A 16,515-nucleotide genomic window follows, 5' to 3' on the forward strand; every position below is an offset into this window, starting at 1 on the left:
ATGATGCGCGAGTCGCACAAGCGACATTTTCTTTTATGGTTTGCAACCCAACGGACAAATGGAAATATTGAACTTAAAAAACTGGCATTATCACGTTCGTACCACACATCACTTTTTACCAAATGTGCTCTCTTGGAAAACAAACGGAAAGCGCGTGAGTATATATCCTATAATTAATGCATACATTTTTAAAAAAGTTGAAAACAAAGGTTTTAATTTCAAGATGATATCAACCAACCTTTCCATCATAACAAACAAAATCAGAAACAAACCCATGATGAAAAATATGAATTCACAACTACATTCAGTTAAAATGGAAAACTCTTTTAAAATTGTTGCCAAGAATAAAAAAGAGGACATTGGATTTTTCATCTTTCGATTGACCGCTGGATTGGCCTCGTCTTGGAAACTTTTTGGTACAAGTAAAACTTCTATCGTAGCCTCATGTTACAAAGACGGCGGAATCTTTTTTCAACCACGTTTGCTGGACGTTTCTCGCTCACCCACTGTGTAACCATCATTATCAATTTGTTTAGCAATATCCAATGTTTCCTCAAGGTACAAAACTTCAAAATTTAGAATAAAATCGAGCGAAAGTCGACTGGATATCGAAACTAAATACCCAGTCAAGAAATTGGTCAAAATTAATTTTGGGTTTCAAGCGGAGTTCAGACCTAAGGAAATGGAAAAGGTACCCAATAAACCGGAAATAGTTGTATACCAAACCGTTGCACTGATTGCACCCGATTTCAATTGACTGGAAAACAGGAGACCCATGCACACTTTTGCACCCGTTGGGAACCAATTGTTTTAATTCTAACTCTGCCTTGAACTTGAAATAATACAGCGGACAAAATTCATCGAGGTTATCTCCGAAAAATAAAACATTAGCATAGAAACCATATACATAAATGGCAGAAATGGGAGGTACTCAGGACCTATGGGAAAAGGGGGCTTAAAAGTATATAAAACAACTCGGGAGAAATGGGGAACGAGTTCAGAGGGGGAAACAAAATTATAAAACAAGGACATCGTGTGAAGATGAAACTGGGTAGGTGATGAATGGAGCGGAGTGGATAGAAGAGGAGCAAAATGGACTAAGGAGATGGAGGCAAGACGTCTGGGCACCCCACGCGGCATCTGGAATGAAAAAAGTTGAAACCCCAAGCAAACCTGATGGGACGTATTAAAACTTACTCGCACTGTCGCCACTCTTCTGGGTTGTCCATTGGAGTATCCGATGCAAGACTGTCATCATGAAAGTATGCGGTGACCCTCTCACCAATCGCAATGTTCTTCGAGGCATAGACAGCAATTCGTGGAATGATCGGGTGGTTCTTGAGCACACGGCTGAGAGTCTCGATAAACACTGCATTGGGAGTAGCGGAGTGTTGAATGAAACGCATGGCATTACTGTAAGAAAAACATTCATTATTACTCCAATTTCTTCGATTTTTCACTTACCCAATTCGACGTGAAATGATTGCCATATCAGGACTAAAGATAGAAAAAGTCTTGTGGAGCGGTCCGTCGTTCAACTTCAACTGCGAAGTACAATCCAAAGAGCTGGAATTGTCAGGCTTTGATCTCTTAGCCAGTGGAGAGCCAGTCGGATCTTTCACTTGGTTCGGGTCGAGGAACAATTCACCCGCCAGTTCGCCAATCAATTCACCTGCTTCGATTTTCTCGCCAGCAATCAGTTCAAATCCTTTCGCCTCATCGTCACACATAATCACAAGCATCTTTTTGCCACCGTTTTGCAGGCGGCGTCTGGGGCAGTTGCGAGTGCATCCACAATCGGACGAGCACTCAACAGTTACGTACTCATCACCAAATGTGTGTTCGTCTAGTTTCTGCAGTCGTCCCATTCTATCCGGAATACATAGCTTGGTCTTCTTCCCAAAGTGATTGTGAATGAGCATTGCTTCGTACTGAAAACAATTGTTTCATTTTTTATCGATTTTAAATAATGTAACTTACGGTAAGATTGCATTTGCAAGACTGTGGAGTCTGGCATGGCGTTTTTCCAAGTTTGAAAGTGTTGTTGGTACGAAGAGCCGTTTGAAGATGATTATCGAAAAGGTCGTCAAGAATGCGAGTTTTTTCGATGCAGTGAACGAGAACGTCATGCAGCATCACGTGCTGAGTCACAAACTGAAAACATGATTTTTCAAAGGAAAATTGAGCTAAAACTCACTGTATAATTTGGAATGGGTGTAGTTGGTCCCGTGAAACACATATAGTGAACATTTCCTTGTCCACTATCTTGTTGGATCTTGGAATGAAAATATGTGAGGTCCTGAAGAAACCAGTAACGATTGGAACAATCAGTTCGAAGAGCAGGAGTCATAAATTGTTCCAATTCAATTAGAGCTTTCTTCTTCTTGTCGGAGACCTGTCTCTTTAGAACCTCTACATATTTGTTTCTGGTTTCCGCAATTTCGTAGAGCGTTTTCTCATGATTTCGGAGATGTCCAATGGGGAGGTCGAATATGTGGAATGACTTCCATCCAACAAACAAGACGGCGAATCGACCCTTTTTTGCCCCTCCCTATAAATACGATTTAAATTTAAAAATAAAAACGAATATGAACTATACCTTGAAAATTGCTTGAATTCGCCAAAGTTCTGGAACCTCCGGATGCTCATCGGTTTCTCCATACTTTTGGAGAGCATCTTCTCCATGAAGCTTTTTGAACGGAATTCCAGGAATGTTTTGATATTCCACAGGAACTTCCACACCTTCCTCTTGTGCCACTTTGGCTGCATGGCATCCAGTGGGAACCTTTACCACTAGCTGATTCACAAAGTTGATACATCCCATCGAGTACCGTATATCTTCGAATGCGATACCAATCACCGTAAAGACTCGTCCGTCAAATTTATGGGTCGACCTGAAACATTTGGAGTTCGAAAAAGGTAATGGGAAAAGAGAACACTCACATTTCGTTAGAAGACAAGCGATTATCGATGCCCGAGTCTCTCTCAAAATCCGAAATGATGTTGAAGATATACGGGCACGAACCATCACGTTCTTCTGTGATTCTCGGTGAATTGATACACGTCATGTTGTCTTCAGCCGTGGGTAAGACTTGACTGACTTTTTGGATAGGAGTTTGTGGTGGTGATCCTGCATCAATATCGATTTGAGCATTCTCACTTTTGACAGCCCATGGGACACACCGAGTGGTAGAGAGGCGACGACGTGCTGGTGGGATACCACTAGTACTGTAAAACAAAGTTTTACTTAAACCAATTTATTTTCTAGTGATTCTTACCTTGGAACGTCCTTGTTCTCTCGAGCATGTGAATCAACTTGGTCGTTATCGAGAAAGACACAGTCGTCATCAAAGTTGTACTCCTCAAGTGAAATTTGTCTGGATTTCGACATTGAATCATGCCGAATAGTGCTCAGATTGCGTGATGTTGACGATCTTTTTCTCGATTTCGACGGAGTTTCCGTTTTGACACGAGCCTGTGCAGATGGAGCAAAGAGTCCAACATTATGAAGTTTTTCCATTTTTTGTTTGGCAGTCATCATGTCTTCCTTTTGACGGTTTAACTTGACTTCGTCGAGCAACTTTCTTGTTTCTCTAACTTCTCGCTCGCTGCAAAACATACATTTTATTCTAAATGTTTCGTTTTCGTTCATATTAAATCTGTCAAACTGATTTCTCAACTTTCTTACCTGGGCCGCCGAAAACCGAGAAAGATGCAGTCCCTGTCTTCATTTTTGTGTTCGAGGGCTGAAACATGTCTGGGTTTTGTCATGGAACCATGTTGAGTAATGTCCAGATTGGGAGAAGGTGGCTCTATCTTTGTCCGGATGGACAGAGTTACTGATCTGACACGAGCGGCTGTATATGAAGCAAGGCGTCCAACATTATGAAGTTTTTCCGGTAGTTCGATGATTTCGCAGTTTGGATCCGGAACCAAGTCACAGTGTTTCGGGATGCTACTGCAACAACACATCATTTCAATGAACCCATCTTTCATATCAAAACTTTTTTACTTTTCTTGCCACGTACCTCATTATAAAATCATCCTTTTTGCGGATCGAGGCGCTTTCCACGACGCGAGAAGTTTTTAGTTGTGGACGAGGTGAATAGTGAATGTTGTCCTTGAGGAGTTGAGCGGCAGATACCCGCTGCATCGTACGTTCGAGTTCTTCCGGGGGAGTACTGGTGTATGGGCGGAGAACATGCTTTTTGCTTTCGTCCGACAAGCAATCAAACTGCTTTCTGGAAAGAGAAGGATTGGCAATAAATTGTTGGTTCTTTGAAACTATTATGGAAAAATCTATCAAATTCACTAACCTGAGCTCTTCTCCAAATTGTGCAACACACGGACGATTCGAACGTTCGGCCACTCTCGCTGAACGTAGTCCAGAATCCAGATGAAAGTTCTCTGGTTTGATTGCGACGTTTGCAAGTGGGGTTGATTCCATGTCCCGTCCGGGAATCGGTGGTTTCGACTCCATGAGAGGTCAAGCTGAAAAAAAGGTGAGAGTTAAGAAAAGATCCTGAACGAGTTAACTGCAGGTGCAAAACTGACAAAGCTTCAAGAAAAAGACGAACAAATTATCAAGTCTCGGTTTGAACAGAATGAAATATGCCTAGAATGCAAAAAAAAGACATCGCTGCTCGGTGGCAGACACATTCTACACTTTCAGATGGTTTAGGACAAAAATTATCATTTCCGACGAAAAATCGATGATCCAATTAGAAATTCTACACGCAAAAATTTGAGTAGTCGGTATGAAGCAAAATTATAGAGCAGCAATGATGTTTTTGAAGGGAATTTCTTGCCATAAAGCGGTTTTCGGCAGATAGAAGAACAGCGAAAGCGAAAATGTTTGGTGACAGACAGAAATCGCCGGAAATCGAATAACTGCAAGTGAAAACGTCTAAAACTGGGTGAAAAAAAGAATTAAGCAACAACTGATTTTATATGTTACTATAGAAAACTCTGAAGAAAAGAAAAGCTTTCTGAATAATAGGCGGTGAAAAGAGCTAGAACAGCGGATGCTAGTCAGAATCGCCGGAAAAATCAGAAAAGCGCTTAGCGAAACTTCGAAAATGAGCAAAAAACGAGAGAAGAACCAGAAAAAATGAGAGAAACGCCTTCGAGAACGGTCTCTCCGACGAAAAATGACTGATCCTCGGACGCATTCGCCGTTTTCGCGCGAGAGGTCAAATCCTAGACCTACCTTTTTACGAATAAATCCTAGGCGTGCCTTCAAGTGCGACTTTGCGTTTTTTTGCTCATTACGCAGTTTTTATCGAGGTGATATGAACGTAACATGTTAATTTTAGAGTATCGGAAACAGATTTCAGAAATAGTGTCACTAAATCTGAAAATTTTAAAACACATTCTCGGTGAAACTCGAACATGGCGATGTACAGAAAAAGTGAAACCGGTTTTTTGGGTTGGTATTATACATAGTGGGTACCCAGAAAACTAATGACACATTGGTCCCTATTTCATTTGGCTCCGCCCCTTCCGTTTAAAATAGCCCCTATGGTAGGTGAAAATTCAAAAACAAATTTGAACGTTTTTTCGAAAAAATTTTAACGGAATCAAATAAAAAACGTTATTTTAAGCATGTTTGTGATTAGACCACAATTTTAGCGCTTTGTTTTCTCTTCTCATTCCCACTGGTGTTTCTTTTGCCTCACCGGTTCTATTCATTTTTGCTCTTTTCTCCCTACATGTCTTTCGTTCCTAATAGTTTTAGTGTTTTCCCCTCCCATACACCTAGAATCTAAAGGTGTCGAATACCGTCTCATGTTTCGTTTATCTCTAATTTTTACTGTTTTCATGTTATGATTTCCAGGTAGTTAAACCAAGAAAGAACAGAATGTTTCAAATGTAGTTTTTACCGAAATATTCCGCACAGCAAATGGTTTTTTATTAAACAACAAATCTGAAAAAAATCGTGAAAAAAATCGTGAAATAAATAAAATTCAAAAAAAAACATAATTTAATATTGTCGATGCTGCTGATACCCACCACGACGTGGTCTTCCTTGGTACGACGAGGACGCTGTTCTAACGCATCCCGCATCAATCTCAATTGTCCCGCGCCATTCTGGAGCATCCTGCGCCATTATCATGCATCCTGCCTCATTCTGAAACATCCTGATTTATTCCAACGCATCTTGATCTACTCTAACGCACCCTGATCTGTTCTAACGCATCCTGCATCAATCTCAAATGTCCTGCACCATTCTGGAGCATCCTGCGCCATTATAATGCATCCTGCCTCATTCTGAAACATCCTGATTTATTCCAACGCATCTTGATCTACTCTAACGCACCCTGATCTGTTCTAACGCATCCTGCATCAATCTCAAATGTCCTGCACCATTCTGGAGCATCCTGCGCCATTATAATGCATCCTGCCTCATTCTGAAAGATCCTGATTTATTCTAACGCATCCTGATTTGTTCTAACGCATTCTGATCTGTTCTAACGCATTCTGCACCAATCTCAATTGTCCTGCGCCAATCTGGAGCATCCTGCGCTATTATAATGCATCCTGACTCATTCTGAAACATCCTGATCTGTTCTTACGCATTCTGATCTGTTCTAACGCATTCTGCACCAATCTCAATTGTCCTGCGCCATTCTAGAGCATGCTGCGCCATAATAATGCATCCTGCCTCATTCTGAAACATCCTGATCTGTTCTAACGCATCCTGATCTGTTCTAACGCATTCTGCACCAATCTCAATTGTCCTGCGCCATTCTGAAGCATCCTGCGCCATTATAATGCATCCTGCCTCATTCTGAAACACCCTGATCTGTTCTAACGCATCCTGATCTGTTCTAACGCATCCTAATCAGTTCTAACGCACCCTGATCTGTTCTAACGCATCCTGCATTAATCTCAATTGTCCTGCGCCATTCTGGAGCATCCTGCGCCATTAAAATGCATCCTGCCTCATTCTGAAACATCCTGATCTGTTCTAACGCATCCTGATCTGTTCTAACGCATTCTGCACCAATCTCAATTGTCCTGCGCAATTCTAGAGCATCCTGCGTTAATATAATGCATCCTGCCTCATTCTGAAACATCCTGATTTATTCTAACGCATCCTGATCTGTTCTAACGCATTCTGCACTAATCTCAATTGTCCTGCGATATTCTGGAGCATCCTGCGCTATTATAATGCATCCTGCCTTATTTTGAAACATCCTGATTTATTCTAACGCATCCTGATCTGTTCTAACGCATTCTGCACTAATCTCAATTGTCCTGCGATATTCTGGAGCATCCTGCGCTATTATAATGCATCCTGCCTTATTTTGAAACATCCTGATCTGTTCTAACGCATCCTGATCTATTCTAACGCATCCTGATCAGTTCTAACGCACCCTGATCTGTTCTAACGCATCCTGCATTAATCTCAGAGAAGTGGGGATGGGTCTTTAGGACACACAGGGGGTGGCATATCATGGGGCTTTTAACACAACCACCGGGATGACGTCACCAAAACCACCTTACGGTGCAATAATTGAATTTTTCATATTATTTGCTTTGTTGTTGTTGTATTTTCACTTAATGTTAGCGAAACTTATTCAATTATTATTCTTTAAACTTTATTTTCAACTTTAAATTGATTTATTTTTTGTATTACTAATTCATTTTATTGACTTATTATTTTATTTTCCGACAATTTATTTGTTTGCTCATTTAATTAATTGTATTTGTTTTAATTTGTTTCATTGTTATTTTTAGTTTGGAATTATTTCAAATAACCAGATATGTAAATTGTTGTTTTGTCTACTCTTCATGTGCCTGTGCTATATGAATTCACGTGAAACACTTTTCAATATAGACTTTGTTTTGTAAACAGTTTAATTTTAACCGATATTGTGATTAACGGATGACGATGATACAAATTTTATTGGGTTTTGTTTGACATAACTATTTATATAACAATACGAGTAATGTAGAAATTCAAAAAGGTACAAACGAAGTATTATTTATCAGTAGATAACAGAAAAACAGCTTTTTAGGTTCAATACGCCATTTCTCTCGTTTTCAAGACATTTTGCGCATAATAGAAACAAGAAAAGGGGCGGAGCTAGTGAAAACTAGTAGATACCAGAAAAAAAAACGTAGTATGCTCAAAGTGCCATTTTCCCTCATTTTCAAGACATTTTGCGTATAATAGAAACGACAAAAGGGGCGGAGCTTGTGAAAACTATAAATAACACAAGTAGTGAGTAGTGGACATCATTCTACGTTTCTATTTCACCCAAATACCTTTGATTTTCACTTATTTCCTCTACCAAATCTCAAAACCGGAATTGCCCAGCTGTGAAGGAAGGAGAACAAAAGAAATGCGAAAAATGCACTGTTGTGTTTCGATCAACCCAGTGCTACGAAAACCACATAGCTAAAGGTAAAACTCATGTTTTGTAGATAATCACAAATACTTAGTTTCAGGACCGAATGGAGGTAAAAGTCGATGCGACTACACATCTGTTTGTAAGAAGTGTGATGGTATTTACTATACAAACAAAAGAAAGAACGATCATCAATGTGGAGCAAAGTGGTGTTCCAGATGTAATTGCAAAAGAACGAACCCACATAAATGTAATATGCCAAAAGCGGTGAAGAATGAAAAGAAGTTGACAAGAAAACGAGTCTATTTTGATATTGAGGTAAGACTAAGCAACAAACTTAATGTTCATTGTTTTTATTTTCAGAGTAGAGCCGATGAATCAACAGGACAACAACATCCCGTCTTGTTCGTGGCTCTACGTTGCTGTCCAAAGTGTTCATCTAACATACCAAAATGTCTACAGAGTTTGAAAAGTGAAACATGTCAACATTGTGCACCAGATGGACGTCTAAAAATAATTGAATGCATCACATTAGAGAACCGTCATGTGAATGTTGGATCTCAGATGACAAAATGGTTATTCGCGGATCAACACAGAGGAAGAGTTGTTGTGGCACACAACGCTTCAGGGTAATTTGACTATTTTTAACATTAAAACTTTTTGTACACATTTCAGGTACGACGCACAGTTCATTTTGGAAAACATGATTGCAAGCAACACTGCAAAACCAAAAATCATTTTGGAAGGAACAAAACTTGTATTTCTCGAGTATAACGGAGTTCGGCTTTTGGACTCCATGAAATTTTTGACAATGAGTCTAGCCTCATTGGGAAAATCATTTGAAGTTGATTCAGTCAAAGGGTAACCACAAAAATGTATATAAGGTATAAATTTGTTACTTTTCAGAGATTTTCCGGTTCTCTTCATCAAACCAGAACATTACGACTATAACGGCAGTATTCCAGAAGACAAGTGGTACAATCTGGAAAACAAATCTTCTTCTGTAAAGAAACAGATTTTGAACTTCCTTGAAAATGAGAGAAATTCAAACAAAACATTCAATTTTGTTGATGAGATCATGAGGTATTGCTACAACGACGTGTATATACTAGCAAAAGCTATGGATATTTTTGAGAAAGAGTTCGAGACTATGACAGATGTATGTCTTTTGGAGGTAATTTTCTACTCAATGTAGCATATAATACTTTCTTTTTTTCTTTCAGGAATCCACGACATCCGCGTCAGCTGCTGCGTTAGTATTCCGCCGAAACCATCTCGACCCAGAAAAACCGATTGTTTTAGATGTAAAACCGTCGGTTTCCATCAAATGTTCCGTAATAAGTCAAAAATATTTGGCATGGTTCAGCAAAAAAGAAAATGTTTCACTGAACATGTCAACAACGTATGGAGAAGAAAAGGTAAATCATTTATCTTTTAGTTTCAAAGTTAATTCATTTTTTTTTCAGATCGGAAAGTATCGTGTAGATGGTTTTGTTTCACCATGCGAAAAGTATCCCGATGGATTGGTGATTGAGTTCTTTGTGAGTAATTTGATACAAGTTACAAAATTAATAATAATTTTCTGCAGGGCTGCTATTGGCATGCACACAGTTGCAGTTATTCTCAAGAATCCGTGATCGGTGATTTGAGTGCCAAAGAGATTTGGGCACGTGATGACGAACGGTTAAAGTATTTGAGACGGAAACATCCAGCCAAAGTTGTATGGGAATGTGAAGTGAATCAGGAACTTTGTGAAAACCAAGAAATGCACGACTTCTTTGAAAACTATGAACCGGTGGTGAGTTATATGTCGATTCAAAAAAAAACTAATGTCATAATTTCAGGATATTTTACAAAGCGAAAAATCACTTGCCGGAGGGAGAACTGAAGTTTTTCGATTGTACATTAACAACGAAAAAAAAACCTTACGGTATTTGGATGTTGTCAGGTAATTTAACTTTTAAAATTAATCTTATTGTAATATTTACAGTCTTTATCCAACCGTCATGAAGCACGAAGCGTATCCAATTGGTCCCCCAGAGAATATTTCACGAAGTACCATCAAAACACCAATGACTCTTCCGGAACACATCACATTCAGAGGTTTTATCAGCTGCAACGTATTACCCCCACGAGATCTACGACTACCAGTACTACCCATAAAATATGGGGGTAAACTGCTGTTTGGACTTTGTAAACGTAAGTTCTATCAAAATGCCTGTTTCAAAACTAATTTTTCAGAATGTTGCAAGGAAAATATACTGGTAAGAAAAAAAAAACAATATTATTAATTTTCTATTTTCAGACACCGACTCCATTATCTACGCTGTACCTGAAGACACAAAAGATCCACTAGAAATGGAAGTTGGGCCTTACCTCGGACAACTGACGAATGAGGTTGATGGCGAGATGACAGAGTTTGTCAGTTTGGGTCCCAAAACGTACTGTTACAAGGATATATCCAACGGTGAAGAGAAGATTGTCAGAAAAGCCAAAGGAATTACGATGAATTCACAAGTAGAGAAGTATGTGAACTTTGAAATGATGAGAGGCTTGGTTGATGAAGCAATCAAGAATACCGGAGAACGGACAGAACATCTTTTACCTCAACATACGATGTATAGGGATAACAATCATCGTGTGTATAGCCGAAATATTGTGAAGAAGTTTAAGTACACGTTCAACAAAAGACGGCTTCTTACTGATGGATCGACACTTCCTTTTGGATATTCTTGTATTTAAATTGTTTTGTTTGAAATAAACCATATACCGTAAATACTGTATCATATTTTTTTTTAAAAACAATATTCCACTAGGTTGAAAAAAAATTTTTCCGAATTTCATATTGTTTGAAGTAGGAATAGGTGAAATGTTAGACCGGTCCCACCGAAGTGGATATGGTCGACTTTTACTTACCTCGTTTAGTCGATGCACCAAAATGTTGCACCTGTGGTTGACGGGTTCAGTGGTAGATAGAATATTTAGTTTATTAGGTAAATAAAAGTAAGGGGCAAAATTAGGAAGGAAAGGGGGAACTTGGATTGGGAGTGGAAAATCACGACTTAGGATGGGCTAGCGTCTTAACAATTACAACTAAAGACTACTATCAAAGGGGTGTTTCTTTTATACTGTGTTTCTGCGCACGTAATTTCCCTCCGTCTCCCGATGCTCTTCAGTGTCTCCTCCGGCTGACGGTTTCGTCGCCGCATTCCATCTTCTTTTTCCAATTTGATTGTCGAGATCCGCATCAATCGACCGTCCTTCTGGCGCCATCCCAATTAGCCATACTGCAAGAAGTGATCTGTATCGCCGGAAGTTCCACTTTGATATCCAATTGATGATCGTGTCCGGCGGACAAGAGATAAGGGGACGAAGTCGTCGGGCGCAAACATGATTCATTGATTTGTCATCGGGCGCAGCGGTTCTCATCCACTATCTGATAGTTGCGTCATCCTGGCGCAACACCACATCCTACACAAGCCACACTGCAACACTTCTTTGCTAGGCTCGATTGTTCAGAATGGGTTGCTGTAGTCAATGTTTTCTTTTTGCTCTATGCGAATCAGTGCAATGTCAGTGCAATGTCAATGCAACACCATCAACACTTTGAAGTCTTCAGACTCACTCTCAAATAGCCGATACCAACCAACAACCCAATACTCTCTGCATCAAACTTAAGACTGCTTGTGCAAAACCCAGGTCAATTTCAAAAATTGTTTCTGTAAACTTTCCGTAACCCTATGAATTATCAGCGTGAATGCTCTTTCACAATCAAACTCACTTGAACGGCTACGCAACCACTTCAAAACTACTGGGGGAATGCTACAACGTGGTCAAATCTTCTTCAAATTTATTGTAAGCTCCGAATCACGGTCAAAAGTAATTCTGCAAACACGACACCATCAACATCAACAATCATGAAACATCATTATCATTGAGTATTCATTGTCGTTACCACATCCTACACAAGCCACACTGCAACACTTCTTTGCTAGGCTCGATTGTTCAGAATGGGTTGCTGTAGTCAATGTTTTCCTTTTGCTCTATGCGAATCAGTGCAATGTCAGTGCAATGTCAATGCAACACCATCAACACTTTGAAGTCTTCAGACTTCACTCTCAAATAGCCGATACCAACCAACAACCCAACGCTGTCAAGTCGATCCACAGTAGACTAAATCTTTCAGCAGACACTCCGTACAATGGGAACGTCGTCAAACGACTAAACTAGTGGCACTCAATTTCAACCGCTAGCAAACAAGTAACGGTTTTAGCATCTATTCTTGTTAATAAACTAGTTTTGAGTTGTTTTCGAAAAAAAAAATTTTCAAGTTTCTGGAAAAATTTCATGTGGTCCCCCCTTATCAAAAATCGAAAAAAATTATTTTTTCCAAAAACATCCCAAAAAGGATTTTTGAAAATCAATAATTATTTTTAAGTTGCTCTGTATTTTTGAGCCTGTTTCCTTTAGTTTCAGAGGAGTTATAAGCTGTTGAACTTCCTTCACATGAGAAAAATTGCAATCTTTGAACGAGTGTTATGACAAGAGAAGTTAACAGGGATGTGAATCATTGTTTGAAAATGGTGGAGCATAATCTGAAAATTGTTATTTTTATTGAATTTGATTAGGAGCGTGGACAATATTAGAAATTCGAACTTATTTCCAACATGTCACATTTTTTCGAAAAATGAAAATTTTCAGAGCAATTTTTTCCTTAATTTTCAACTGGAAGCGACTATAGTGCTTTATGAAAAAATAATCCACATAAGTTGTACTTTCTTACCATATCACCTCTGCCGACCTCGAAAAAAAATTTTTTTTTTGGATGGTGTCACATTTTTACCTTTTTTAGGACCAAAAAATTATTTTTTCATAAGTCTCATATTTTTGTCAAAAACTACATGAAATTTCCTACAATCATGTGCAGAGCCCCTTTTCTGAACAATCCGGCAAAATAATGAAAAAAATTTATGAAAAAAATTTTTGGAAAAAATTGCATTTTTTGAAAAATCTCAATTTCTCAAAAACGAGGTCACGTCACAGGAAAACCCTTTATGGGTCATTTTGTCTCGAGAAAACTCATCGAATGAGCAAAAAAAATCAGTACTTTAGGGGTAGCAGTCAAAATACATTCCATGTCAGTGCATCAAGCTCACTATACTTAAATTTCCAAATTTTGGAACTCAGATCATGAATGATGCAAGCATCTCAAGCGTAAATTGACAAATGAGAATGCATTCACACAGTTTTCCAAATTTAGTCTTCATACAGTTTTCCAACTCAAGTCGAGTCATGAAGGAGAGTGTCTCAAAGTTCTCAAAAATGAATCGCTTGATTGTCCACATGCATCAGCCAGGCATTCACCCCTATCGAAACTGACTTTTGCTGAATCGCGAGATCAGCTTCCATTGTAGGAAACAGTGATGTACTGAAAATCCATTACAATTTCAAGAATTGTGGAGATCACGTAATGTTTTTCTATATCTGAACGGGTGCTTAACGAATTGAACGAAGAGTGGCAAAACTGTGCAGAGCACCATACCCATCGTGTGTGACCACGAAAAGATCCTTCATGAGTTTGGAACTGTGAAAAATTTTGGGGTTGGCTTAGCAAGAGCAGAAAACCACTCGAAACACATGAAATCAACGGTCACTTGCCTGAAAACTATACCAGAGCAGTGATGCGGACCAAGTATTGGACCGCTCAAGATGGAACGTTGGCGAAAAAAGTCATCGGAAAGTTTGTAGCCTGTAAAATCACAAATGGCTACCCATTTGCTTACCCCTTTACCGCTACTCTGCCTAGCTGGAAAACAACACCATCGAAACCGTTTTCCAAGGTCGGACTCGACTACTATGGACCTATTGTGTATCACCGAGACGACGGCAACAGCTACGGAAAAGCCTATGTACAGATTTATACTTGTCTAGCTACGCGTAGAGCGCTTCTAAGGCTTGTAGCAAATGCAAAATCTGAGATGTACGTAAAAACTCTGAGAATGATCTTCACAGAAGTTGGCGTACCATCAGAAATCTACTCAGACAATGCCGGTACATTCGAGCTGGGTGCTGCTATAATGAACAAGGATATTGACCACTTCGTGTATAGTAAAACACTAACGCAATTCTTAGCGACAACGTCTATCACGTGTAGATACATCACTCCCTTACCCCCTTGGTAAGGAGGTATCTATGAACGGATAGTCCAACTTGTCAAAAGACAAGTGCTAAGAGAATGCGGATCACGTGTCAACGACTACCACGATTTGAGTTATGTAATCTCGGGAGCTCAAGGAATGATTAATAATAGACCGATGATTCCTCACGCCCGTAGTCCAGAAGATCTGATCGCTCTGAGACCATTTGACTTTATCAACCCAGGTGTCATGACTGAAATTCCATCAGACTATGACCAACCTCCAAACCCCACAGGTGTCACCGAAGCCTCTGCTAGAGCTCACTTAAAAACCTGGAGGAAACTTTGGAAAGGGTATGGAAGTTATGGTTCATCGGCTATCTCACATTTTTACGAGAAGCCATGCATCGGAACCGAAGATGTTCTACACTAGTACCGGAAGTTGGACAGCTAGTCATTATTTCAGTCAACTTACTGAAAAGACATAAATGGCCGCTAGGAGTTATCACTAAGGTGAATAAATGAGCAAGAGACGGAGAAATCCGATCCGCTATTGTCAAGTGCAGAGGCACATTCTTCGAAAGACCTGTATGTCAGTTCATTCCGCTCAAATTAACATCTTTGAACCACCAATGTCATAAGGATATGAGCGAAGACATCAAGTCCAACGATACCGGTATTAAAGAGGCAGAAGTAGCTGGTCATACAGAGAATACGTACTCAAAGACCGCTCTACCCACTCCGGCTGCCCTCGAATCACTTGACAACAAATACGCTCCAGAGCTATTTCCTGCAAATGTCTTTCCAAACATCGCTGAAAGTTCAGCACATCATCCAGCAGAGAAAGGAACTGCTGCAGATGAGACGGAAGATCACAAGCAGAGTAATAAAACACAACTTGGAACATCCACCAATCCAGAAAATCTCATCCTGGAGGATACATATAGTACGGAGGATGGAGTCTACCAAGACCCACAGAACACTCTGCCTGACATAGCCAGATATTACGGTGCTGAGAATTTGCTAGAGGGCCGCTCCAGGGATTATCACCCTAGACGGGCCAAAGCAACTCACATCAACTATGTTCATACAGCCGACATTAAAATTCTGTCGCGCCCTCCCCCCTGGAGTGTTGTCAACTGTACCATGCTTTGCATTCATTTGACAACTTAAAAGCACTTTAACGACTCCCTAAGGTTTTGCCCACAAAACTAGAGTCATTAAATGCTTTTATTATTTCCGGTTTACTATATTTCCCATTTTACCGTGTTAAATTACGTTAAAAACTGCTCATAAAGCAAACCACACTCACAATAATTATATTTGAATGCCCGCGCTTTTGTGCGGGCACCTACGCAGTGAGGGGCACCCACGCAGTCGACTATATAAGCCGACCGCACGCTCTCACTCGAGTGCCAATACCACTTTGTAATCGACTATAATTATTCCCTACTATTCGCGGTGTCCCGTGTCGGTGTAAATTCCGGCCAGTGCCCGCTCGTCTATATTCACTGACGCTCTTCAATCCGTATAATACGGCCAGAAGGTAAGACTGAGTGTAAAAGTGTGTAATTTGCTCCCAAGTGTAATTTGCTCCCAAAAATTCCCCTCATAGGGGTTTTCGTATGTTTTTCTCCCAAAAACACTTTCAATCCCGGAACATCACTTCGGCCGCTCTATCGGACCACCCTTTCGTTAAATATTGTTCCTTAATATTCCTTTCAATAAATTGGGATTCGTTTAAACCGTGTACTGTTCTCTGATTGCATAGCTTATCACCCTGTTACCTCACAAACAGACATTACACTTAACTCCTAGGACTTGGGTGGGCCCGCCGACGCCCGCTAGACCCACTAGTCCACAGCACTAGTGATTCGCAGAAAACTACGTCACGCACAGATAATACGGATCACAGAAGGGGAGTGTTGTCGAATCTACGTTCCACAAGTTGAACTAGTACTCTTGAGAAGAATAGAATAATAAGAACACTCTGTAACGATCTCAAACATTACCTCTATAATA

The 16,515-nt window shown here is 39.9% G+C and overlaps 1 protein-coding gene across 1 annotated transcript; it reads right to left on the reverse strand.

The window, feature by feature from the left end:
• Window positions 1-1,097: 1,097 nt before the first annotated feature.
• Window positions 1,098-4,480, reverse strand: GCK72_026258 (uncharacterized protein; the record flags this gene model as incomplete). Its single annotated transcript, XM_053736779.1, has 11 exons — window positions 1,098-1,140; window positions 1,198-1,413; window positions 1,465-1,931; window positions 1,981-2,154; window positions 2,198-2,551; window positions 2,600-2,894; window positions 2,944-3,228; window positions 3,279-3,608; window positions 3,689-3,958; window positions 4,029-4,241; window positions 4,317-4,480. The coding sequence occupies 11 exons, from the start codon at window positions 4,478-4,480 to the stop codon at window positions 1,098-1,100; spliced, it is 2,811 nt and encodes a 936-aa protein (XP_053580345.1).
• Window positions 4,481-16,515: the final 12,035 nt, after the last annotated feature.

This window comes from Caenorhabditis remanei, chromosome X, assembly GCF_010183535.1.
Source record: "Caenorhabditis remanei strain PX506 chromosome X, whole genome shotgun sequence".
NCBI classification, from domain to species: Eukaryota; Metazoa; Nematoda; class Chromadorea; order Rhabditida; family Rhabditidae; genus Caenorhabditis; species Caenorhabditis remanei.